This window comes from Schistocerca serialis, chromosome 4 (assembly GCF_023864345.2).
Source record: "Schistocerca serialis cubense isolate TAMUIC-IGC-003099 chromosome 4, iqSchSeri2.2, whole genome shotgun sequence".
Lineage (NCBI taxonomy): Eukaryota > Metazoa > Arthropoda > Insecta > Orthoptera > Acrididae > Schistocerca > Schistocerca serialis.
The window spans coordinates 493276594-493302336 of NC_064641.1; the positions used below are offsets into that span (position 1 = coordinate 493276594).

Consider the following 25743-nt stretch of genomic DNA (forward strand, 5'->3'; position numbering starts at 1 on the left):
CCTGAACCGCTAGACCACCGCGGCCGGCATTCAATTCAGCAGATCATGTTATTCTTCTTCACTTTCACACAGGACAGCAATGTCCTTAGTGAATCGTATCATTGATATCCTTCAGCAAGAGATATAGATGAAATATGTGTACAGATTACTAGTGAAATATATTTAACATGTGTGTACGCTTTCAAAGACACGGGTAAGAAGCTCATTCTAAGCCCCTGGAACGATTTCATCCAAATTTGGTACCTCTGTTAGTTACGATCTGGAAAGGAATTCTGTGGGGATAAGAAGCACCTGCATCATATTGGAGTGACGTGATAACGAGGAGAAAGAAGGTGGAGGAAGAGATAAACAGACACCGAGAGCAAAGGAGGAGATGGACACAGATAGGTGGGAGGTGCGGATGGGCAGAGAGAAGGTAGGTTCAAATGGTTCAAATGGCTCTGAGCACTATGGGAATTAACATCTATGGTCATCAGTCCCCTATAACTTAAACCTAACTAACCTAAGGACATCACACAACACCCAGTCATGAGAAGGTAGGAAAAACAGAGAGAGGGAGAGAGGGAGAGAGGGGGGGAGGAGGGTATGGACAGAGAGAGGGAGGGAGAGAAGGAGATGAACACAGAGAGGGAGAGAAGGATGAGGTGGACTAATGGAAGGCTGAAATAAATACATACCCGTCAACACCGGATACTCGGCTAGTCTATATACCGGGTGGTTATAATTAAACTTTCCCTATTCAACACGTTATAAAACGGAAACTAATTACCGTACCAACACCAAACTTGGTAGCATTAATATCAAGGACAGGGGGAAGAGAAATATAGCAGAATCTATTAAGTTGAAACACTTTTAATATGCCACTACGGTAGACCTACATTATACCATCACACACCAATCCCATTACTGCTACCAAAGGGGTTTAATGTGGCCCCCGTCAGTGTCCAGAAGAGTCTGAAAGCGCAGGATTGCATTTTGCACAGCAGAACGAACCATCTCCGTGGGTACGATGGCTATCTCTCTTGATATGCTGCGCTTCAGATCAGCACATGTGTGAATGTTCCCCTGGTAAACCCTGTCCTTCAGGTAGCCCCACAACTAGAAATCGCAGGGAGTGAAATCAGGTGATCGTGCCGGCCAAGCATTTGGAAACGATCGGCTGATAATTCGATCGTTTCCAAATGTGTTTCGGAGAAGCAGGTGAACTTCACGAGCAATATGCGGTGGGGACCCATCTTGCATGACAACTGTTGAGTTCAATGCGTCTCTCTCCTGTAGAGCGGGTAATAAGATGCTGACCAAGCATATCGCAGTAACGTTGGTCCTTGAGCACAAACCTGCTCGAAAAAGGATGGCCCAATGATGAACGTAGCTGTGAAACCACACCATTCGGTGACACGTTCACCATGCAGAGGAACTTCATGCACAGTGATTGGAGGTGAAGATCCCCATCTATGTGATTACCTCACCTGTCAGAGAAAAATGAGCTTCGCTTGTGCCTAGGATGGTCCATGGCCAGCACTTGTCAATTTCAGTCCTTGCAAGAAAGTGGAGAGCAACGTCAACACATCGTTGTGCATCCTGTGGTGAAAGTTGCTGTACGATACGGATTTTGTACGGATACTATTTGAGAATGGTTCGAAGCATCTTCCGTACAGTGGATCAGAAGGCGTTGTCTGCCACAGCAACAGCGATTTCATCAACCACCTGTGGTGCAACCGGTCGTCGGCCTCTTCCTGGAGCGACACTCTGTTCTCCAGTTGATTTGAACTTCATTATGCTCCGCACAGCAGGTGGAGAAAGAAGACCATTCCGTAATCATTTCAGCCGGTGATATTCTCGAAGTGTAGCTATTTTGATAACAGAGCTTCATCAATAATGCCCTGCTCCTTTTGTCCAAGCTCATGTTGACACGTCAACAAGTGCACTGCGACTGGTCAAGGTCTGTGACATATGAATCACGATGACTGATCACGGCACCTTGTGGCCATAGTTTTAACTGGACACTGGCGTTGTGACGCATGGAAATCATGCACCCCCTACTCAGGAGATTAATGCTACCAAGTTTGGCACTCGGACTGTAATTAGTTTCCGTATTATAACGTGCTAAATAGGGACACTTTAATTATAACCACACAGTATATTCATTGTAACAGTGGATATATGTACCTATCTTTCAGATCTTCTCCGAAACGACTGGATCGATGTCAACCAAATTTGGTACATACATCACTTATTATTTAGAAAGACGTACAATACCGGCCATTAAAATTGCTACACCACGAAGATGACGTGCTACAGACGCGAAATTTAACCGAGAGGAAGAAGATGCTGTGATATGCAAATGATTAGCTTTTCAGAGCATTCATACAAGGTTGGCGCCGGTGGCGACACCTACAACGTGCTGACATGAGGAAAGTTTCCAACCGATTTCTCATACACAAACAGCAGTTGACCGGCGTTGCCTGGTGAAACGTTGTTGTGATGCCTCGTGTAAGGAGGAGAAATGCGTACCACTACGTTTCCGACTTTGATAAAGGTCGGATTGTAGCCTATCGCGATTGTGGTTTATCGTATTGCGACATTGCTGCTCGCGTTGGTCGTGATCCAATGACTGTTAGCAAAATAAGGAATCGGTGGGTTCAGGAGGGTAATACGGAACACCGTGCCGGATCCCAACGGCCTCATATCACTAGCAGTCGAGATGACAAGTATCTTATCCGCATGGCTATAACGGATCGTGCAGCCACGTCTCGATACTTGAGTCAACAGATGGGGACGTTTGCAAGACAACAACCATCTGTACGAACAGTTCGACGACGTTTGCAGCAGGTCGGAGACCATGGCTGTGGTTACCCCTGACGCTGCATCACAGACAGGAGCGCCTGCGATGGTGTACTCTACGACGAACCTTGGTGCACGATTGGCGAAACGTCATTTTTTCGGATGAATCGAGGTTCCGTTTACAGCATCATGATGGTCGCATCCGTGTTTGGCGACATCGCGGTGAACGCCCAGTGGAAGCGTTTATTCGTCATCGCCGTACTGGCGTATCACCCGGCGTGATGGTATGTGGTGCCATTGCTTACACGTCTCCGTCACTTCTTGTTCGCACTAACGGCACTTTGAACAGTGGACGTTACATTTCAGATGTGTTACGACCCGTGGCTCTACCCTTAATTCGATCCCTGCGAAACCCTACACTTCAGCAGGATAATGCACGACCGCATGTTGCAGGTCCTGTACGGGCCTTTCTGGATACAGACAATGTTCGACTGCTGCCCTGGCCAGCACATTCTTCAGATCTCTCACAATTGAAAACGTCTGGTTAATGATGGCCGTGCAACTGGCTCGTCACAATACGCCAGTCACTACTCGTGATGAACTGTTTATCGTGTTGAAGCTGCATGGGCAGCTGTACCTGTACACGTCATCCAAGCCCAGTTTGACTCAATGCCCAGGAGTATCAAGGCCGTTATTACGGCCAGAGGTGGTTGTTCTGGGTACTGATTTCTCAGGATCTATGCACCCAAATTGCGTGAAAATGTAATCACATGTCAGTTCTAGTATAATATATGAACACACGTGTATCATCTGCATTTCTTCTTGGTGTGGCAATTTTAATGGCCAGTAGTGTATTATGGGGGTAAGAACGATGTCCCACTAGGGTGAGTGTGGAAACGTAGTGACATAGGAGATAGACAAGGGGAGGGGGAGATGGAGATGGGTAGAGGGAGTGGGTGGACAAGGAGAAGGCAGAGGAGGAGATGGACAAGGTGAGAGAGGAGGAGGGAGGAGGGATAAGGAGACGTGGGCAACATACGAGTATGTTACATACGCGTACGTGGGAGAAACAGTGATTAGAAATCTAGTTAAAGAGCGTTATAGGATTTTAGCAGGAAAATTATTAAAAAGCTGTTTCTGCCCTAAGGTCCGCACTTTGCCCGTAGATCCTAAACACGGCCCTGCATGAAGCAAAGAGGTTTGTGTTGAGAACGGCGTCATCAGGCAGCGATCTGAGCGGGCAGCACCCTGCGGCCTTTTATTGCGGCTCGGCTGGGCGCTACCTCAAGGCCGGCTGGCTGGTGGTGCTCCTGGCTAGCTAGTGGCTGCTGGCTAGCGGCTAGTCCGCTAACGGGCCGCGCCTTACGTCACGGGCTCGGCCCACCTCGGCCGGCCTTGCCCTGTCCACCGGCCGGACCCGGGATGACTAACGGGAATCGTTACGTCGCCGTCAGCTGCAACTGGCCGGCCCGATGGATGAATGGCCAGCGCGGCCACGCCCCGCTCCCACACGTCACGCGTGACAATAGCTGGCAGCCGTCCGCAATTCGCCACCGGTAAACCAGCGCCCGCCGTCGCGACGCCCACGCACGGCGCCTAGCGTCTTTTTTCCCCCAATTACCACCGCCTCATGCCATGTCACAAGATGACTACAAGGCCGAGGTGCATATTTCTCGGCCTGCCAGTACCACTTGTGTTTCGACGTATCCCTCTGTGACTTACACGCATTTCATCCATCCCAAGTGCGATTCTGGAATGTCAAAGCAACCATCTGCAACTTTCCTAAATTGGTCACGTGACTCTTTTAAGTTACAAATTCCTTTATATAAGTTCAGCGGTGAGAGAGAATGCCATATCTTGTGAACAGGGTAGTTTGCGTCAGTACCTCGCCTCCTACCTTCCAAACTTCACAGAAGCTCTTCTGCGAACCTTGCAGAACTAGCACTCCTGGAAGAAAGGATACTGCAGAGACATGGCTTAGCCAAAGCTTAGGGGATGTTTCCAGAATGAGATTTTCACTCTGCAGCGGAGTGTGCGCTGATATGAAACTTTATGAAACTTCCTGACAGACTAAAACTGGGTGCCGGACCGAGACTCGAACTCGGGACCTTTGCCTTTCGCGGGCAAGTGCTCTAGGAGACGAGGTACTGGCAGAATTGAAGCTGTGAGGACGGGTCGTGAGTCGTGCTTTGGTAGAGCACTTGCCCGCGAAAGGCAAAGGTCCCGAGTTCGAGTCTCGGTCCGGCACACAGTTTTAATCTGCCAGGAAGTTTCAAGAATTGTCATCTTCGCAGAAGGAATTCGCACCTTGCCCCGTCAAACATACAGTCGTATTAATACAGTACCAGCCTGAAGAAGGCCAGGAATTGTAATGGATGCTGACTGAGTAGTAGCATATACACTCTTATCCATTTGTCAACAAATCTCAGAAACGTTTCGCCGTTCCTTGCTCAGCTCTTTGCAACTGAAATTGCGTTATGTCTCTGGATACTAAATTGTTCCCCCCTGCGCCATCAGTTACTGATGCTTGTTTCGAGTTGCTAAAATGTGAATTTAGAAAACGTTCCAATTACTACCAGGATCATTCAGTAAGTAATGACCCAAGGTTTCTTACAGCCGTTACTATACAGGGAGAACCAAAATTCGCGAACACGGACGCCACAGCGCGATTCCTCGCATGCTAAGTGTACGAAAACGCCGCCAACAAAATTTCGTCCCATGCAAGTTTTCGCAAGAAAATTCACGTCAAGGAAAGACAATTTGGCAACACTACGGTAACACGTAAGACAAATATCTTCGTTCAATAGTCCGTAGCAGTGATACCTAGTTATTGTTGTGGATAGACTTTGGCGTTAGCTCGAGAGTTCGATACCGGGTCTACGTGTAATTTTTCTTATTTTTTTAAATTTTAGTCTGCATAATAGGTAACTAGCTTCTCAAATACTACACGACAATTACAGCAGGTCTTATAAAAACACTTGCAACTGTTCAATGCTAATACAGAAATAATAGTACAGTCGTTTCCATTATTTCACTTTTAAAGAAGTATTTGACTGTACACGTAGTACATCAACCTCTCCCTCTCCCGTGCATTTGCACCACTGTCAGCAATGCTTTACTTTTCTGCAGTTATACTCTTCCCCCCATCCCAAACAGAAAAAAAGATAAAACCACCAGCCTTCTCCTACTTGACCCATGCCTGCTTCTTTCATCCTAGATTGTCGTTCTGCAACCATGCAGATCACATAGGCACATCGTCTAAGTGTGCTGTGTCGCATTGCTTCATCAGCTACATTCGAACCCAGTTTCCTGTATACCTTCCTGCCAGTGGTACGATTGATTAGTACCAACTATCGTTCTTTCACACACTTTCATGTTCATTACATTTTTTCAGGACATTACGTCATCATCAGGTCTAGCAACCTACTCAACAGGTAATTAGCAAACATTGTAACATTTATTGACTCTATCGACGAATATGGAAGAACTTGTAGCGCACTTCCACGCTGCTCTTCAAACTGTGGGATCATCAACGCTTCTGAAATTTCACAGAAGCATGACCCAGCGACTAACTAAATGTTTGGAGAAGCACGCAGGCTTCTTAGAGCATATGCCCGTGAAAGACGTGCTCTCACAGAAAGCATATTTAAGCTATTACAACTGGCTGCTCTCGCTGAATGTAATATGTAAGTTATGTTTAATATTTCCACATTGATAAGTTTTGCGGCTATTTCTGTTGTCTGCCAGATAATTTATTTTTAACTGATCATTACTCTTCAAGAATGCTTCTGACACGTCTGACGAATAATTCTTACGTTAAACGTTAAAAACACTGTGGTTGTGGCATACATATCGTTTGAGAAACAGTATACTCTAAACCATTATTAGGCAGGTCAAAATTAGGGGGACCTCCTATCGAAATCTCGAACTCGAGTATTCTAAACAATACTTTATCCACTTCACTAATCGGACAGCTTCGCTACACATTACTGAATGAAGATACTTGTGGTACACATGATTGCAGTGTTGCCAAACTGCCATTCTTTGATGTTCGTTTTCTACCGCAAATATGCACGGGACGAAATTTGGTTAGCGGCATTTTTGTACTGTTACTACACAAGCAATAGTACTGTAGAGTCCGAATGCGCGAATTTTGGTTCACCCTGAACATAGGGAAAGATCCTCATAGGTACTTCAAATTTGATGTTTCTTTCGCATTTGTGCAAAGTTTCCAACAATTCCATCAGATGGCAGAGCCATATTGAACCACGATACTGCGTCTACGCAATACACTGTTACAAGAAACGTGCTGAATTGAATTCTTGTTTTCGGAATAAGAAACCGTAGTGAACATCCGTAAACGTTTGTGTGCACAATACAGATGTATTACTTTTGCGAAACATTTTTAATTGACTTGTTGGTTTGGTGATTATTTTTTATGCCTTGTTTTCTGATAACATTGGATAATCTGTACGAAGTTTGTGGCTGTATGTGCGTGTATACAATAGTTTGTTTTCTTCTCTTTCAGGCTCTGTATTGCTTCTATTCTCTTGTCTTTAATGTTTGTTTGCATGGGGTTCTGTCCTTGTGCTGCTGATAGCTGGGTATTTACGATTTTCGGATTTTTGGTTTTATCGTTCCTTTTTGTTACTGGGTTTTCTTTGTATTCATTGCTTATTGCTAACTGTACTATGGCATTCATTGTTCTTTGGTAGGTGTCTGTATTTAGTGATACTGTGTTTGGTTTCTGGATCATTTGTATGTGTGCAGCTACGAGGGAGTGCTGAAAAGTAATGGCTCCGAAATTTTAGGTGAAAATTCTTAAAACTTTTGAAATATGTACATCGAATGTGTGTTGACTGTTATGTAACTTACTGATAGTAAATTTGATTGCATATTTTGCGCTTTTTCCATCATAAATGATATTTTATCATGATTGAACTGAAAAAAGATGACCTCCACTGAAGCTGACTTATTTGTAAACGTGATGGATTTTCCCACCGTATGCACTAGATAAACTAATTTGGAAGTTGGAGGAATTGTTATCTGCAATGTAATTTTAATATTTTATTAATCTCGGAATGATATTTATTCAGTTAAAGCGGAACGTTTTCATGTACTTGAAAACGAAATCTGCAGCCCTGCTGACCTGGAGAAACACAGGAGAAGGAAAAATATGAACAGCTGTACCGTAGATCAAATATCGTGCTCTACCAGTGAGTGTGAACACGTCCAGGAGCTTCGCACGTATGTGACGTGCAGGTGACAATTATTGAACTGTGCCTCGTGATGACTGGGTGTTGTGTGATGTCCTTAGGTTAGTTAGGTTTAAGTAGTTCCAAGTTCTAGGGAACTGATGACCATAGATGTTAAGTCCCATAGTGCTCAGAGCCAAATTATTGAACTGTATGAAATAAAATTGTCGCAACTTCTGAAAGTTTTGCGTTAGGACATTCAAACTACACGGTTGTCCGTGGGCATGATGGGAATTACTATGCAGTGTATGATGTGGTTTAGCGGCGGACCCCAATTTCATTTGGATAGGTTCGTCAACAAGCAAAATTGGCGCATATGATGGTCTGAGAATCGGCATTTTGCGACCGAGAAGTCTCTTCACCCTCAACAGGCGACTGTGTGATGTGCAATGTCCAGTCACGGAATAATGCGTGCGATATTCCTTGATGGCACTGTGACTGCCGAACGGTACGTGATGGTTTTGGAAGGTCATTCACCCCCATTATCCAGAGTGACCCTGATTTCGGGACCGATGACCGTCGCAGTCTGGTCCCTTTAACACCCACTAACCAACCAACCAACTCTGATTTCGACAAGTGTGGTTCATGCAAGACGGAGCTCGACCCCATCGAAGCAGGAGACTGTTTTATGTCCTGGAGGAGCACTCCGGGGACCGCATTCTGGCTCTAGGGGTACATAGAGGACTCTAAGATGGGCCTCGATTGGCCGCCATATTCTCCGGATCTAAACACACGCGGCTCCTTTTTGTGGGGCTAAAGACAAGGTGTACAGAAATAAGGAAATAAGCCCAAAACCATTGGTAAGCTGAAAACAGCCATTCAGGAGGTCATCGACAGCATCGACGTTCCGACGCTTCAGCAGGTCCTGCAGGCAGGATTCGAACCTGCGACCGTAGCAGCAGCGCGGTTCCAGACTTAAGCGCCCAGAACCGCTCGGCCACACCGGCCGGCTAAGTTCTTTTCCTTCCATATTTTTGGAAGAGGTAGTACGGACCAAAACTAGGAAATAAGTCCAGGAAAAAAGAGCTGTAAAATACCTAATTTAAGAGCTATGGGCACTTGTTCAATAGAAGAGATGTGTTTCGCTCTTAAAGTATCCATTGTAGAGCCCATATGTGCTGGAAAGTTTTTTTCTGGTTTTGGTCCATACTACCTTTTCCAAGAAGTACAAAAAAAAAAAAAAAAAAAACAAAAACAACGTCGGATGGACGCTTGTGACCGATTGCAACGGAAAACGCGAACAGTTTTTTTCCGGAAAAAATTATCATCGGTGCCGAGACATTCTACTGTCAATACGAATCTACCACAAGAGAAAGTGCAAATATTCACATGAAAGGTCAACTTTTTGACGACGTAATCGACAAGCTAACGTGACACGCGTGTTGAACAACGTCTAAGAGGAGCTCTTTACTGACAGTTTCAGACGGCCGGCGTCGCAGAGCAGTTCTAGGCGCTTCAGTCTGGAACCGCGCGACCGCTACGGTCGCAGGTTCGAATCCTGCCTCGGGCATGGATGAGTGTGATGTCGTTAGGTTAGTTAGGTTTAAGTAGTTCTAGGAAGTAGGGGCGCCGGCCGTTGTGGCCGAGCGGTTCTAGACGCTACAGTCCGGGACCGCGCGACAGCAACGGTCGCAGGTTCGAATCCTGCCTCGGGCATGGATGTGTGTGATGTCCTTAGGTTAGTTAGGTTTAAGAAGTTCTAAGTTCTAGGGGACTGATGACCTCAGATGTTAAGTCTCATAGTGCTCAGAGCCATTTGAACCATTTTTGAACTAGGGGACTGATGACCTCAGATATTAAGTCCCATATTGCTCAGAGTCATTTTTGACATTTTCACAAGGCCGTATGAACGTTCTGTGCGTTGTACGCAAGTTTGGAAATGTATATAGAACACCTGAAGCATTCATGCCACCACTTTAACATTTCTTCGTATTTTATTAATCCAGTCTCTTGGACAGACGGCGTCTGCCAGTTGATGCAGCAAGCAGAACTAATTGCGTCTTGTCAGAAGCCCGGTATGGGTGAAATTAAAGGAGAGTAAAATCTCCGAGACATTTCCAGTCACTTGCGTCGAGAGAGAATAGGAGAACGTGCTAATAGCGTTGGTGCCAAGAAGCATTCACCACACACTCGAAAGTGACTTGCTATATACAGCTGTTGATAAAAAACGTACGAAAAGTGAAGGCAGTGACACACATAGGGAGCAACAGCTGTTATCAACACGGCTGGCGCTCGAGACTGCTGCCAGCTCGCACTACTTTGTTGGCTGCGATTACTTAAATCCCGAGATTTAAGAGTGTCTGGCGAAAGAAAAAGAGAGGAGAAATGTTGGTCGTTAGCAGACGTCGAGGAGCGGGAATGCGAGGGCCTCCGTTTCCTAATTTAAGGGGCACAAATTGGGTGAGGGCAAAGCCAAGGCCGTCCGAAAGCGAGCGTAGAGGCCAGAGTACGCTGGGCGTGCGATTTGGCTCGTCTCGGGCGCTAAATCCCGCGGTCGCCCACGCCGCCTCGCTTTTAGGCCGGCCCAGCGGCAGACGACAGTGCGAGCGCCGTACGCCGCCGCCAGTAAATTAGCCGTGTGAAAGGGATATCGGCACAGCCCGCTAGCGCCAAGTTAGGAACGGTCTGGCTGGCAGTAATAAAGGGGAGGCAGGCAGGGAGGGGGGCACCCAAACACTAGCGGCCGAAATAGCTGCCCCGGGCAAGGCCGGCGCACGCGGGAAGGCGCCCACGCCGGGCACGCCGCCACGCGCACTGCGGAAACTAGCCACCTGCCGCACCTGCACTACGAATGATGCGAGGGCGCGTAGAAAAGTAATTTCTCCGAATTTTTTATTCTACTTTCGATATCGCGATCGCTACGGTCGCAGGTTCGAATCCTGCCTCGGGCATGGATGTCTGTGATGTCCTTAGGTTAGTTAGGTTTAAGTAGTTCTAAGTTCTGGGGGACTGATGACCTCAGCAGTTAAGCCCCATAGTGTTCAGAGCCATTTGAATCATTTTGCAAACAATTGTTTCCTAATCGTTTATGTAGATCAGCATCAGTAAAGGGCCTATAAAACTTTCTTAGGGAACGCGAGATATTACTTCTGTTTCACTCGCTGACCTCCCGTCAGTTACTATGATCTGCGATCTTTCTGACAGGAAATCACGAATCCAGTCACACAAATGAGATGATACTGCTTAGGCATGCAATTGGATTAGAAGTCGCTTGTGAGGAACATTGAGAAAAGCTTCTGGAAATCTAAAAATGAGGTATCAATTTGACGCCCCCTCTCGATAGCACTCATTACTTCGCGAGAATAAAGAGTTATTTGTGTTTCACAAGATCGATATTTTCTGAATCCGTGATGGCTATGTGTCAATAAATCGTTTTCTTCCAGGTAGTTAATAATATACGTTTCAAAATCCCACTGCATTTTTAGCGAATGACCACAACTGGAAACCGGCCTAGCACAGTACTAAGAGCGTCATTAATTCATACAATGGTAATTCATGAAGTGTTTTTATTCAGCAATTTGGGCTGAAAATATTGTTTGATTAAGTTACCAACTCTTAAAGCATCCAGGTGTTCTTAGTATTTTATTGTACCCCGCCTCAATATAGAAATAGTCAAGCGGTTTTGACGCGCCCGTATTCTCTGTGAAGTGACCAAAATCGTTGCACGCCAACTACACAGGCAGCTCATGAACCACTGTTCCGTCTTGAGCACCGTCCTGCTTGCTGCCAAGTGGTTTCTCGGAAGACATTCCAGGTGAAAGCCCGAGGCACATACGCGGAGACCCGCAATTCGCACAGTCATTACTACCGAGAACAGTTACTTCTCACCTCTCAGCCGAAAGAGAATGAGCACGCTCAAGGCACGGCAAGACTGGTGTGAGGTCTAGCGTACGGTAGTCGGTATGCACGCAGGAGAACGCGAGCGTGGGAGAAAAATTGTACTCGGGTTCTTATGCATATGCTGCCAGCTCTCTGCAGTCCAGCATTGGAAAAGGTAATTTTCTGTGAATAAGCCTATCTACCTTCACTGCAAGCGAAAATCTCGTTTCACGTCATATATGTCCTTTTTAAGGAGCGTATCAGAGGAACGCAATAAGCAAAAAGTAAATTGTTGTGTGCTATCAATGACAAACTATATGATAAATCTTTCAAGATATTTTGGAATACGAAACGAAAGACGAACACGGTAAAGCACAATATATTACAATTAAATTACGTTTTTCTGTCACCCATCACTTCTTTAACGTGCCAGCCTTTGTGGCCGAGTGGTTCTAGGCGCTTTAGTCCGTAACCGCGCTGCTACAGTCACAGATTCGAATCCTGTCTCGGGCATGGATGTGTGTAATGTCCTTAGGTCAGTTAGGTTTAAGTATTTCTAAGTCTAGGGGACTGATGACATCAGACGTTAAGTCCCATAGTGCTTACAGCCATTTGAACCATTTCTTTCACGTCTGTCAATGAGTTGTTAATCTGTAAATCGTCCAGCTCCACCGTCGTTCGCGCTCCACGTAAAAATGGTTCAAATGGCTCTGCGCACTATGGGACTTAACATCCGAGGTCATCAGTCTCCTAGAACTTAGAACTACATAATCCTAACTAACCTAAGGACATCACACACATCCATGCCCGAGGCACGATTCGAACCTGCGACTGTAGCGGTCACGCGGTTCCAGACTATAGCGCCTAGAACCGCTCGGCCACGTCGGCCGGCCCACGTAAATCCACAGGTCCACCACTACTGTCATGTCGAAGGGAGGCGAGGTCAAATCACCTCCAATACGATCATGCGTACCGAAGTACGAGAGCATACTGAAAAGTTATCCCTCTGAAATTTATGTGAAGCCTCTTAAAGTTTTTTAAATAAAACGAACGTTATTAACATTCTACACTACTGGCCATTAAAACTGCTACACCAAGAAGAAATGCAGATGATAAACGGGAAATCATCGGACAAATATATTATACTACAACTGACATGTGATTACATTTTCACGCAATTTGGGTGCATAGATCCTGAGAAATCAGTACCCAGAACAACCACCTGTGACCGTAATAACCGCCTTGATACACCTGGGCATTGAGTCAAACAGAGCTTGGATGGCGTGTACAGGTACAGCTGCAGCTTCAACACGGTACCACAGTTCATCAAGATTAGTGACTGGCGTATTGTGACGAGACAGTTGCTCGGCCACCATTGACCAGACCTTTTCAATTGGTAAGAGATCTGGAGAATGTGCTGGCCAGGGCAGCAGTCAAATATTTTCTGTATCCAGACAGGCCCGTAGAGGACCTGCAACATGCGGTCGTGCATTATCCTGCTGAAATGTAGGGTTTCGCAGGGATCGAATGAAGGGTAGAACCACGGGTCGTAACACATCTGAAATGTAACGTCCACTGTTCAAAGTGCCGTCAGTGCGAACGAGAGGTGACCGAGATGTGTTACCAATGGCACCCCATACCATCAAGCAGGGTGATACGCCAGTATGGCGATGACGAATACACGCTTCCAACGTGCATTCACTGCGATGTCGCCAAACAGGGATGCGACCATCATGATGCTGTAAACAGAACTTGAATTCATCCAAAAAAATGACGTTTTGACATTCGTGCAACCAGGTTCTTCATTGAGTACACCATCGCAGGCGCTCCTGTTTGTGATGCAGCGTCAAGGGTAACCGCAGCCATGGTCTCCAGGCTGATAGTCCATGCTGCTGCAAACGTTGTCGAACTGTTCGCGCAACCGTTGTTGTCTTGCAGACGTCCTCATCTGTTGACTCAGGGATCGAGACGTGGCTGCACGTTCCGTTACACTCATGCAGATAAGATGCCTGTCATCTCGACTGCTAGTGATACGAGGCCGTTGGGATACAGCACAGCGTTCCGTATTACCCTCCTGAACCCACCGATTCCATATTCTGCTAACAGTGATTGGATCTCGACCAACGCGAGCAGCAACGTCGCGATACGATAGACCGCAATCGCGAGAGGCAACAATCTGACCTTCGTCAAAGTCGGAAACGTGATGGTACGCATTTCTCCTCCTTACACGAGGCATCACAACAACGTTTGTGTATGAGAAATCGGTTGGAATCTTTCCTCATGTCAGCACGTTGTACGTCTCGCCACCGGTGCCAACCTTATGTGAATGCTCTGAAAAGCTAATCATTTGCATCTTCTTCCTGTCGATTAAATTTCGGATCTGTAGCACATCATCTTCTTGGTGTAGCAATTTGAATGGCCATTAGTGTACATCTTTATTCTTCATGTCTACGTACATGCAGCCCTTTGCCGCTAGAGGGCACCGAATTATAGCGTGTGACATAGCGGTGTGTAACGTAACTATGCCTGTACGTGAGAAACAGCGAGCTGTCGTCGAGTTTCGAATTCTACGAGTTCACCTAGACATGGAGCACCCTTTCCTTCAGTGTGACAATGTTAATCACACACGACCTCTGCGACATCTCAACAATCCGACGCATTGGGTTCACTGTCATCGATCATCCTCCATACAGTCACGACTTGGCCCTATCAGATTTTCATCTGTTTCCAAAACTTAATGACCACTTTCGTGGACTTCACTTGACAGAGGTGAGTTTAGGGGGACGTTGACAAAGTCAAACGTTCTACAATGACGGTATCAGCAAACTGGTCTCTGGTTGGGAGAAATGTGTTCGTCGCCATGGTGACTATCTTGAGAAATAAATGTCTAGACACGAAGAATAATTATATAGAATACTAATAATGGTTGTTTTATTTTAAAAAATTTAAGAATTTTGACATAAATAAATCGGAGACATTGCTTTTCATCATGTCCTCGTACTCAGACGTTCAAAGTAATCTTTATCAAAAACATATTATTCTGTAGAAGAAAACATAGACGGCATAATTCGATAACTTCGTTGTGTATAAATGTCATATTCATTACATTATCACGCGTCAGTCCATACCATTTTACCTACGAGTATTACGATGCAAGGATCATCGTACGCTGTAAATGGTACATTTTAGGTAGTGACCAAAAAGGAATGTTGAAGCTTCTAGGACCAGGATCCAAACTGTGCTACCCAAGAACAACTCACAACCCGCCCTCGATACTTCACTTCCTGATTCCCTCTTCTCTCACCTTCCAAATTGTGGCAAGGTCCTATGGGACTAAACTGCCGAGGTCATCGGTCCCTAGGCTCACTCACTATTTAATCTAACTTACGCTAAGGACAACACACACACCCATGCCCGCGGGAGGACTCGAACCTCCGACGTGGGTAGCCGCGCGAACCGTGACAAGGCGCCTGAGACCACGCTCTCACCTTCCAAAGTCCACACAATAGTTCTCCAACATATTTTGCGGGACGGGCACTCCCGCAAGTCGGTGGAGTAACTGCCCGCGACAGGTACAGGTTCCAGTATGGAATACCGCTCCGGCACACAGTTTTAATCTCCCAGTAAATTTCAAATGAGCGCACACTTAACTGTAGAATCAAATATCATTCTGGGGAAAAAAAATGATGCTACTGAGGTGCCTACTTGGGCAGACCAGGTAGGAAACCGCGACAAATAACGCCCCACCAGATGTCCACTGTGAGTTAGCGAGAGAGAAATGTCGCTGTTTGACGACGCTAAGTCATGCGCCAAATGAAAGGCCTTGGGCATGGGGAGGCGGGGTGAGAGAGAGAGAGAGAGAGATGGATGAGGAGGAGAAGCAATAGGCTGCCCCCAACTGTACGCGTTTCATGCCGGGGATATGCTGCAAGAGGATGAAGAGAATTTGCAGCCACGTTATGTAAAGTGAATCTTCCGTTGCTGTTTAGTTGAATAACTTTGTTTATAAATGAAAAGTAGAAAATTTTGGTGTTCTACAGTGTTAATTTATTTCGTTAATCGCCTGTGGCTTATAAGGCCGACATAATCAGACTGATGATGGCTTTTCAAACCGAAAACAGGTTAACTAAAGATGTAATCAGTAATGTACCCGAAAATGAGCTTATAACCCGAAACCTAGGTTGTGCAACAACATTAGTAATAAATTGTGAAACAAGGCTAAAAGCAGTGTTTGTTTAGTTAATACTATAGACCATCAATATTTTTGTATTTTTCGTTTATAAAGAAAAAAATAAATGTTTGACAACAGACGACTTGCTAGCGACATCGTCAGGCCAGCAGAGACTATGAAAGTAAGCGGCAACCACGCGAAATGCGCTGATATAAGCACCCGTGCATACAAGCAAAGATATGGCGACGATAAAGATGAATTACATGGCAAATTTACGCGATCAGTCCCAGAGGACAGCACAATGCGACAGTTGAGGCTCTCCATCTGCTTTTCTCTTCAGTTCTCCAATACTCCCTGCTGCCCCAAGTCTTGTCTTATCCCCATCCACCCATCCATCCATCCCTTCATCCATCCATGCATCCATCCATCCATGTGCTCCCATGCCTTCCCAGCGGTACGCTGCATTTTGCGATCCAGTCTATTGCAATTCTGGACCATTTCGTTTCTCCCATTGTCATTATATCGAATTAATAATGTGTATAAATATATGCAGATAATTTAAAGTCGGCATATCGCAGCTGCAAACTACTACTTGTATCCAGATACTCAACACGTTCGATGTACATGTCTTATGTTCATCGGGTATTAACCATCACGACAGTATCAAGAATATAGTCTGCTTTTGTCGTCAAGGAGCCAGAGGAAAGATTCTAGATACTTTGTTGGAGCGGAAACTGAAACTGTTTACACACAGCCTCAAAGAAAGTCATCGTAAGGAGAAGTAATGGCTCTGGTTTCGGGCGCCGTCATTAACCGCCATGAAAGCTCTGTTCCGACCGCATATTCCTCCAATATCACCGTCCCACGATGCCTCAAGGGTGATATTAGCATCTTTCAGACGTCAGGCCAATGTTCTAGGCGACTGCAGCACCGAGTACTCTAAGTTACATCAGGAATATGATGGTTATTGGGAACTATCCGGGATATTGTAAGGAGTACCAAAATGTTAACAGCGTATTTAAAAAAAAAAAAATGATCCGATATCACAAGACTGTCCTTTCACGTGAATGAAGACAGGGACTTGGGGTGCATTTTAACTTACTCATGTGCCTTTAAAGATTTTATTTTAGAAAGAATCATCTGTATGACGAAACGGCTGAAGAGTTGAAGATTGAGAATACATCCCCGGTTACAGTTGCAGGTTGACTGTCTAACGTCCTCCAAGGTCTAAACAATTACGATTTTCAGTACTTCATGTAATTCTCGGCCGAATTTTAAAAAAATTACAATGCTGTCATAATCTGTCAATTAACAGGTATAATCTCACGTTGAGAGTTTAACACAGTAAGTCAACTACTCAAGTCTGAAGAAACTGTGTATATGTGTTGAGACAGAGTAAATCACGGCGCACAAATTACCCGCACTATAGTCATTCAGTATTTGCGAATGAGAGCACTTGGCTACTTTCAATACGCTGTACACGTAATTTCAAAACTTTAAAAACTTTAATGAAAGGAAAAAGGTTTATCGCATACTGCACCTCCGCTATTTATGCAGTAAGAAATCAGAGGTCGGGATCTATACTGGAGAATAGCTTTTCATTCATAATAATCTTGATCGCATTGGACTAACTTATAACAGTTCAACAGTTTCAACTTTTACGTGACGTCATCATAACTAAAACCCAGGAAAGACATAAAAACACTGGCAGTACCTTGTAACGAATGTAACATGTCTAATACAGCGATCTAGCCTCCATCAATGTTACTTTAAATTTTATCTTGTGTTTTTTATTGTTCTGATGACGACTCGTAAAAACCGAAACCGGTAAACCGTTTTTAAGTCAAGATAGCTACTAATAAAGAAAAAAAAAGAAAAATAACACCATCGCTGTGACACTGTCATCGACAATAATCATGAGGTTGTTCTGGAGTACGACGTCATCACTACTTTGTAATTATGAATTAAGTGCGGAGCAGAGGGTTCATCGAATCACTTTCAAGCTTTTTCTCTACCGTTCCACGCTGGAACAACGCGCGGTAAAGAGAAAACCTCAGTCTTTCCGTAAAAGCTCTGATTTGTCTTATTTTAATATGATGATCATTTCTCCCTATGTAGGTGGACGCCAATAAAATGTTTGTACTCGGTGGAGAAAGCTCGAGATTGAAATTCCGCGAGAAGATCCTGCTGCAACGAAAAATGCCTTTCTTTATAATGACTGCCATCTTAATTCGCGGATCATATCCATGGCGCTCTCTGTTCTACTTCGCGATAGTACAAAAGCAACTGCTTTTCTTCGAATATTTTCGATGTCTTCCGTCAATGCAATCTGGTAAGGATCCTACAACGCGCAACAATACTCAAGAAGAGGACGGAGAGGCTTCGTGTAAGCAGTCTCTTTAAAAAGTCCACTCCACTGCTTTTCTAAGTGTTCTGGCGATAAATGGCAGTCTCTTGTTTGCTTTCCCCACAATGTTATCTGTGTGATCGTTCCAATTTTAGTTCAAAATGGCTCTGAGCACTATGCGACTCAACTTCTGAGGTCATCAGTCGCCTAAAACTTAGAACTATGTAAACCTAACTATCCTAAGGACATCACAGACATCCATGCCCGGGGCAGGATTCGAACCTGCGACCGTAGCGGTTGCTCGGCTCCAGACTGTAGCGCCTAGAACCGCAAGGCCACCCCGGCCGGCCCAGTTTTAGTTATTCGTAATTGCGATCCCTAATTATTTAGTTGAATTTACGGCCTTTAGATTTAGTTTGTTTTATCCTGTAACTGAAATTTAGCGGATTCTTTTTATTATGTATGTGGAAGACTTTACACTTTTCGTTATTTAAGAGTCAGTTTCAAGTTTTTGCATCATACAGATATCTTGTCTAATCAGTTTGTAATTGGTTTTGATTATCTGATGACTTTACACTACGGTAAATGACAGCATGATCTGCAGCCAATCTAAGAGGGCTGCTCAGATGGTTTCCTAAATGGTTTAAGTAGGTCATGAACAGTAAAGAACCCATAACACTTCGTTGGGAAAAGCCAGATGTTACTTTCATTTTGCTCGATGACTTTCTGTCAGTTATTGCGAACTGTGACCTTCTTGACAGGAAATCACGAATCCAGTTGAGACGATACTCCATAGGCACACAATTTAATCAGAAGTCGATTGTGAGGAATGGTGTTAAAATCCTCTTGGAAATCTAAAAATATGAGGTCAGTTTGTCATCCCCAGCCAGTAGCACTTAGCTCTAGCCGAGTACTAAATGAAATAAAATGTGGGAGGAGAGTATTACGGACCGCATCAGTAGATGGAGACTTAGACTGGCGCGCCACGGCATGTGGTCAGGTTTTTATGGTGGGACGCGGGCCGGCAGCTATCGGGCGGCCGGCGTCGGTGGCGTGGGCGGCTTCCGGCGGCGCGGCGCGTCTGGGGCACAGCTGACGCCGGCTATCAGCGCAGCGCGACCCTGACCGGCAGTAGCCCGGCCAACGCACTTCTCGCGACGCCAGCACTGTGTAGCCCGAGGAAGCACTTGCACAAGTCACTGCCACTACGCTCCGAGGAGATGACATTATAAATGTTAAGTGTCTCCATCACATACAAGCGCAAGCTAGATACTACCGCAACTCCGGCTCTGTTCTTACACTACAGGCCGCCTTGGACGCCTATGTGCTACTTACGACACGTTTGTAAGGCCTGCCTGTTATAGGCAACTATTAAAATCACCATTGTGTGCCTTGATGTTGTAAGCTGTATGTTGTCCTAAGATCCGACGATGGCGTCTCTAAATTTCGCCGAAATCGGTAATCATGGAATAAAAAGAATTCCTGCGATCTTGGCTACCAGTTTATTGTTTTATTTTCACTGTTGTCTCGGTGGTTCGGAGAGAGTTCTCAGCGCCTCGTGATGACTGGGTGTTGTGTGACGTCCTTAGGTTAGCTAGGTTTAAGTAGTTCTAAGTTCTAGGGGACTGATGACCATAGATGTTAAGTTCCATAGTGCTCAGAGCCATTTGAACCATTTGAACCAAGTGTTCTCAACGGATATGAGCAATCGCGAAACCACAAGGCGGCGACTTTGGCCGTGTTCAAAATGACGCACAGGATGCTGAAACCTGATCAGTTACTCATTCTCAATTAACGGCTATTGCCTGGATCGCGATACATCCGTCTTCAAGCCTACACTTTGACAACAGGATATGCCATGTTGTTTTGGCACCCCATGGCGCCGAACCAGGACTGCAGGCATGTACCTCCGACAAATAAAAACATTAATTAACGAACTTTATTTATTCGACGTGTTAATTATAACTTTACCTCCCGTCATATGCTGTTGTGATACCGAACGATACACTCTAAGGGGAAAAAAACACGCCATACGAATGAATTATCGAATGAGATATTACAATTTCAGAAAAATTGGGTGTTTTGTTCAAAAGAAAGAGCTTCACAAAGTGAGCAGGTCAATAACGCGTTGGACCAACTCTGGCCCTTACCCAAGCAGTTACTCGGCTTGGCACTGACCGATAGAGTTGTTGGAGATCCTCCTGAGAGATAGCATGTCAACTTCTGTCCAACTGGCGCGTTAGATCGTCAGAATATTGGCCTAGTTGGAGAGCTCTGCCCGTAATGTTCCAAACATTCTCAATTGGGGAGAGATCCGGCGAACTTGTTGGCCAACGTAGGCTAGCAGAAAGACAAGCAGTAGGAACTCTCGGCGTGTGCGGGCGGGCAGTATCTTGCTGAAATGTAAGCCCAGGATTCTCGCCCGCACACGACGAGTGTTTTAACGATCTAATGCGCGAACTGGACACAATTTGGCACGATATCCCTCAAGAGGACATCCAACAACTCTATTGATCAGTACCAAAGCCGAATAACTGCTCGCGTAAGGGCAAGTGTTGGTCCAACGCATGACTGACTTGCTCGCTTCGTGAAGCTATTTCTCTTGAACAAATCATCCAATTTTTCTGAAACTGTAATCATTTGTTTGCCTGTACAATTACATCTACCGATTTCCGTCCAATTCGGATACTTACTTCGAGCGGCGTCCTTTGTGTGTATGTGTGTGTGTGTGTGTGTGTGTGTGTGTGTGTGTGTGTGTGTGTGTGTGTGTGAATCAATCGGTAGGGGGACTTCATGCAGAAACGCATGAATTTTGACCTAGAAGCCAATATCTTTCAAGGCATGCTCGGCGACTTTTCACCTTTTCCTTGAATCACAATCACAATAAGTACCATGCAGAGTCATGAATACATTGATCGGCCTCCTCTGGGGGGGGGGGGGGGGAGGAATAAATAAAGACACAAAGGAATTAATGGAGAAAGTTGGGTAGAAGTTCTGACGAACATGCACGTCGGTTAACACTCTCAGCTCTTACACAGTGCTTAGCTGTATGATACAAGAGCTTTATAGTTACCACAAAGTCAGTAGTCAACTCTTTTCACGAGCGTCAGAGTCAAAGGGGTTATTGTGTGTTCCACTCTTAACATGGTCTTGATAAATATGCTCGTAATCTTTTACAAGCTACAAAGACTAGCACGATATTTGTGATTACTTCCTTACTGCTACACGTATGTGACCTTGAGCCTCTGCAGGAACGATTTATTCTAATAGAACCAGTGATGACAACGACATTGTAACATGATAGTAAGCGGTCATTTCTGCTGCTGTAAGTCTACCGTTTTATGTGACGCTGGTGTCACAATAACGCACAGCCTTGAACATCCATTTGCTCCCTCAAGACGCTAGCATCAAGAGGAAATCATTTCTAACGACACAGTCACAACTACACAAATAACCGCAGAACGGTCCTCTCGAGTTTACGCGACAAGGAACATGTTTATGTGACGGCTGGTATAGCATGTAGCACTACCTGCCTCGTGGGTCGGTGAATCAGCGTTGTTCCCTGTGATATACATCTCTTAATTAGCTACTTGCACTTTGTACAACAACGAAGGCAACAACGTATGATGCACATTGCTAGTCTCCTCGTTATAAGGAATCACTACAGTATCTGACTGCATCGAGTTGAAAAAAATCAGTGTTTTCTAAAATGATAATCAATCTTTGTAAAACCGCACAAGAAAGGCACCAGCGAAGACATTCCACTACTTAATGGAACGAACGCTATTGGTCCCGGAATCTCTCTCTCGAGATGAGTTTCCACCGGTATTAACCGAGTGTCAGTGGTCACACTGAAAAGAAATAGGTGTGATTTTTTTAATATCTGAACTTGATGAATCTGGTGGTTCTAGGTTGTCAGTACGATTCTCGAATGCTTACCAGATCCTCAAATAGAGGCATTAATTGGGGTATGGAAGCAGGGCGTGTGCCCTGGGCACCGTCTCCATGGGGGCACAGCTATACGACAGGCGAAAAAAAATGACATAGCACAAAAAACGGGAAGAGGACGCAAAGCAGGATAGGAAGAACACGGAAGTACAAGAAGAGAAAGAAGTGAGAGGAGTCGAGGATTCTAAAATGTGTTAGGGACGGATGTGTGTGAAAGGCAATCACGAGAAGATTCGAATTGGACTGTGGTGGACAACCGTTCCACAAGAGCTACCCATCCCTGACAAAGAGACGCTACTTACTTATCTTGACACTCTGGTCGGAGTGCGGCCAGCAAGTACACGTAACAGTAGAACTCGCAGCACCTGAAGAAAACGTCTAGATCTGTCGCCGAAACAGCGCGCATAAAATGGAAACAACAAATCGGCAGAAAACCATGAATGCACACCATTAATCTAGCATCGATTGGACAGTGACGTACCTCTACGAGATAAGGGGGCGTCCATTAATTACGTGATGTTCCTTTTTTTTAATTTGGAACCTCCCCCCCCCCCCCACCCCACTTTCCACTTGATGAGATTTGGTGAGACGTGGTGGTCCCCCTCACGTGAGGCTACTCATATAATTTTTAAATAATTAAATTTTTATTTCAGAACAAAAACAGTCTCGGTTGCGAAATTATTTAAATTATTTATTAGTCATAAAACAAATAATGTAAAATGGACACCAAGTTAACCGGATATATAATTGGTATTATGACTGATGGGTCATGTATCCAGCTACTTTTACACAATCTCATGATGTCCCAAAAGGGCGAAACGCCTCACTGACATCAAATAATTCTATTTGTTTTGAAACACTTTGAAACCAGTTGCTGTAAAGTCCTGCCACGATGGAATGGGAAGATTTTTAAATTTATTTGATAGACTCATATTTTTGCTTCACACTACTAAAAATACCGATTAAGGATGCTGGAAATTAATTTCATAAAACAAAATGTTATCTGTTGAAATAATGGATATTCTCTCAATATTCTCCGCCATTTGCCAGCTTTCAAGACACTTTATTTAAACTCGTTATAGTGCTTCTTAAACGTATTTATCAACTGCACCTCTAATTCCGCAGAAAAAGTGATACCTCGATTTACGAAAAACTAGTGATTAAACCACTTTATTTTAAACATGTCAATCCTGAGCAGTATTCGGATGGACAGTCAGACAGAGACAGACAGACGAACAAAATAGCTCAGCGCAAACAGTACTGATCGTTTTGTAGGATGCCTAAAAAGTTGAGCTTTTATTGATGCATTACATACATTAAATTTCGCTGAACGTTTGCTTAGTTTGCAGATGAGAGACCACATTATTTGTAAGTCTCTTTGATATGTATGATTACACAATTTTTCAATCTTTTGATTTATGTGATCACGTAAAGAATACTTATCCGTAAACTTCAGCTTAGCTTCCTTCCACTGACGATTAACTTCTTGCCGGCACGTTTGTTTCGACTTGCTGGCATGCCGCTTAACAAAGACATTGTAAAAGTTTTCATACATATTCATTCTGAACAAAATAACAAGGGTTTTATGTCCGTTGCAGAATATCACAACTGAGTGACACGCAGTGATTTCAACCGGCGCGGCAAGGAAGCACCCGACTGACGTCTGACAATCGCGCGGCTAAGTGCATGCACATGTGTAAAAGCATTCTGTTCAGAGAGGCCTTACGGATTGGTGGCCACTTTAATACTGTCTATACTCGGGATTAATTTCAAAAACAAAATGTTATTCGTTATAATCATATATAGTATTTCCCAAGTCAACATCCCTTTTTGTCCACAAATGTTAATGCTACAGGTAGGTATCGATAGAAAGGATTTTTAACCAGCTTCTGACATTGCATACATTGCGCTAGAACTTACTATTTGTCGAAAATTTTAACGTAAAAGAGACTTTTAATTATCCTAGGTAAAAGGGCATGATACCTAAATTTTATGCAGCTAACTTATTAATAATGAAGAAGAGACTCCCTTCTGATATTAGCTTACTACAAATACCCTTTCACTTGTTTTAAAATACTTATTAACTGGATAATTTGTATGCAGCATTGTCACAGAAAATAACAGTACACCACTGCGGCAGACCAAAAACTCTGTCCGTCATACAAGCTGACTTTTCTAAATGAACATACTTTGCGACCATTTGATGCGCATACTTTTGAACAAAAAATGGTTCAAATGGTTCTGAGCACTATGGGACTCAACTGCTGTGGTCATCAGTCCCCTAGAACTTAGAACTACTTAAACCTAACTAACCTAAGGACATCACACACATCCATGCCCGAGGCAGGATTCGAACCTGCGACCGTAGCAGTCGCACGGTTCCTGACTGCTTGCCTAGAACCGCGAGACCACCGCGGCCGGCCCACACGTATGTAAGCATCCTGTCTGATCACCTGCATCCATTAACGTCCATTTTGCGTTCCGACAGATTCGGGCAATTCCAGCAAGACTATGCGACACCCCACACGTCCAGAATTGTTACAGATTATCTCCAGAAACACTCTTCTGAATTTAAACATTTCCACTGGCTACCAGACTCGCCAGAGATGAACATTATTGAGCATATCTGGGATGCCTTGAAACGCGCTGTTCAGAAGAGATCTCCACGCACTCGTACTCTTACGGATTTATGAACAGCCCTGCAGGATTCATGGTGTCAGTGCCCTCGAGCACTACTTCGGACATTAGTCGAGTCCATGCCATGCCGTGTTGCAGCACTTATGCGTGTTATCGAGGGACCTACACGATATTAGGCAGGTGTACCAGTTTCTTTGGCTCTTCAGTTTACAGTCACTGTATTAAAAATTTGATGTGAGATTTTCATTTCTCCCCCGCCTCTGAAATGAGATTTGCTGACATATTGCCAGACCCCTCCCGCCACCCCATTCTGAGCTCACGTAATTAATGGACGTCCCCTGAGGCTGGGATCGCCGCGCTCACCTGTTGGCACTGCGGCCAGAGGATGATGGAGTCCGGGTAGCGCAGGGGGCCTCCCAAGCTGCTGCCGCCCGTGGCTGCGCGCTGTTCTCTCAGCACCTCACTGTGCTTGCGGCCCAGCTGCCGGAACACCTGCAGCGACCTGCCGACACACCAACACACACACTTAGTCACAGAACAAATGAAAAAAACTACCAAAACACATCTAACACATCTATACGTCCGAAAATTGAGTAGTTGGGATAGTCACCACAAGGCATCTACATGTACTTTAAATTAAGAACATTTTAGATTAGGCTGTACCGAGGCTGTTATTGACATCGATAAAAACAACATTACTGTTAAAGGTTTCAGGAATTACTGCAACCAATCGCCGTTTTTTCTTCAATTTTTATTTATTCATGACCGGTTTCGAATCGCCT

The 25743-nt window shown here is 44.8% G+C and overlaps 1 protein-coding gene across 1 annotated transcript in view; it reads right to left on the reverse strand.

The window, feature by feature from the left end:
* Nucleotides 1-25581, reverse strand: part of LOC126474570 (tRNA dimethylallyltransferase-like) — a 493205-nt gene extending 467624 nt beyond the window's left edge. The window contains exons 1-2 of the mRNA XM_050102047.1: nt 25517-25581; nt 25325-25463 (exon numbers count right to left, since the gene is read on the reverse strand). Of these exons, the coding sequence (XP_049958004.1) occupies nt 25325-25463; nt 25517-25581 (204 nt within the window). The remainder of the gene's footprint in view (nt 1-25324; nt 25464-25516) is intronic.
* Between the last annotated feature and the right edge of the window lie 162 nt (nt 25582-25743).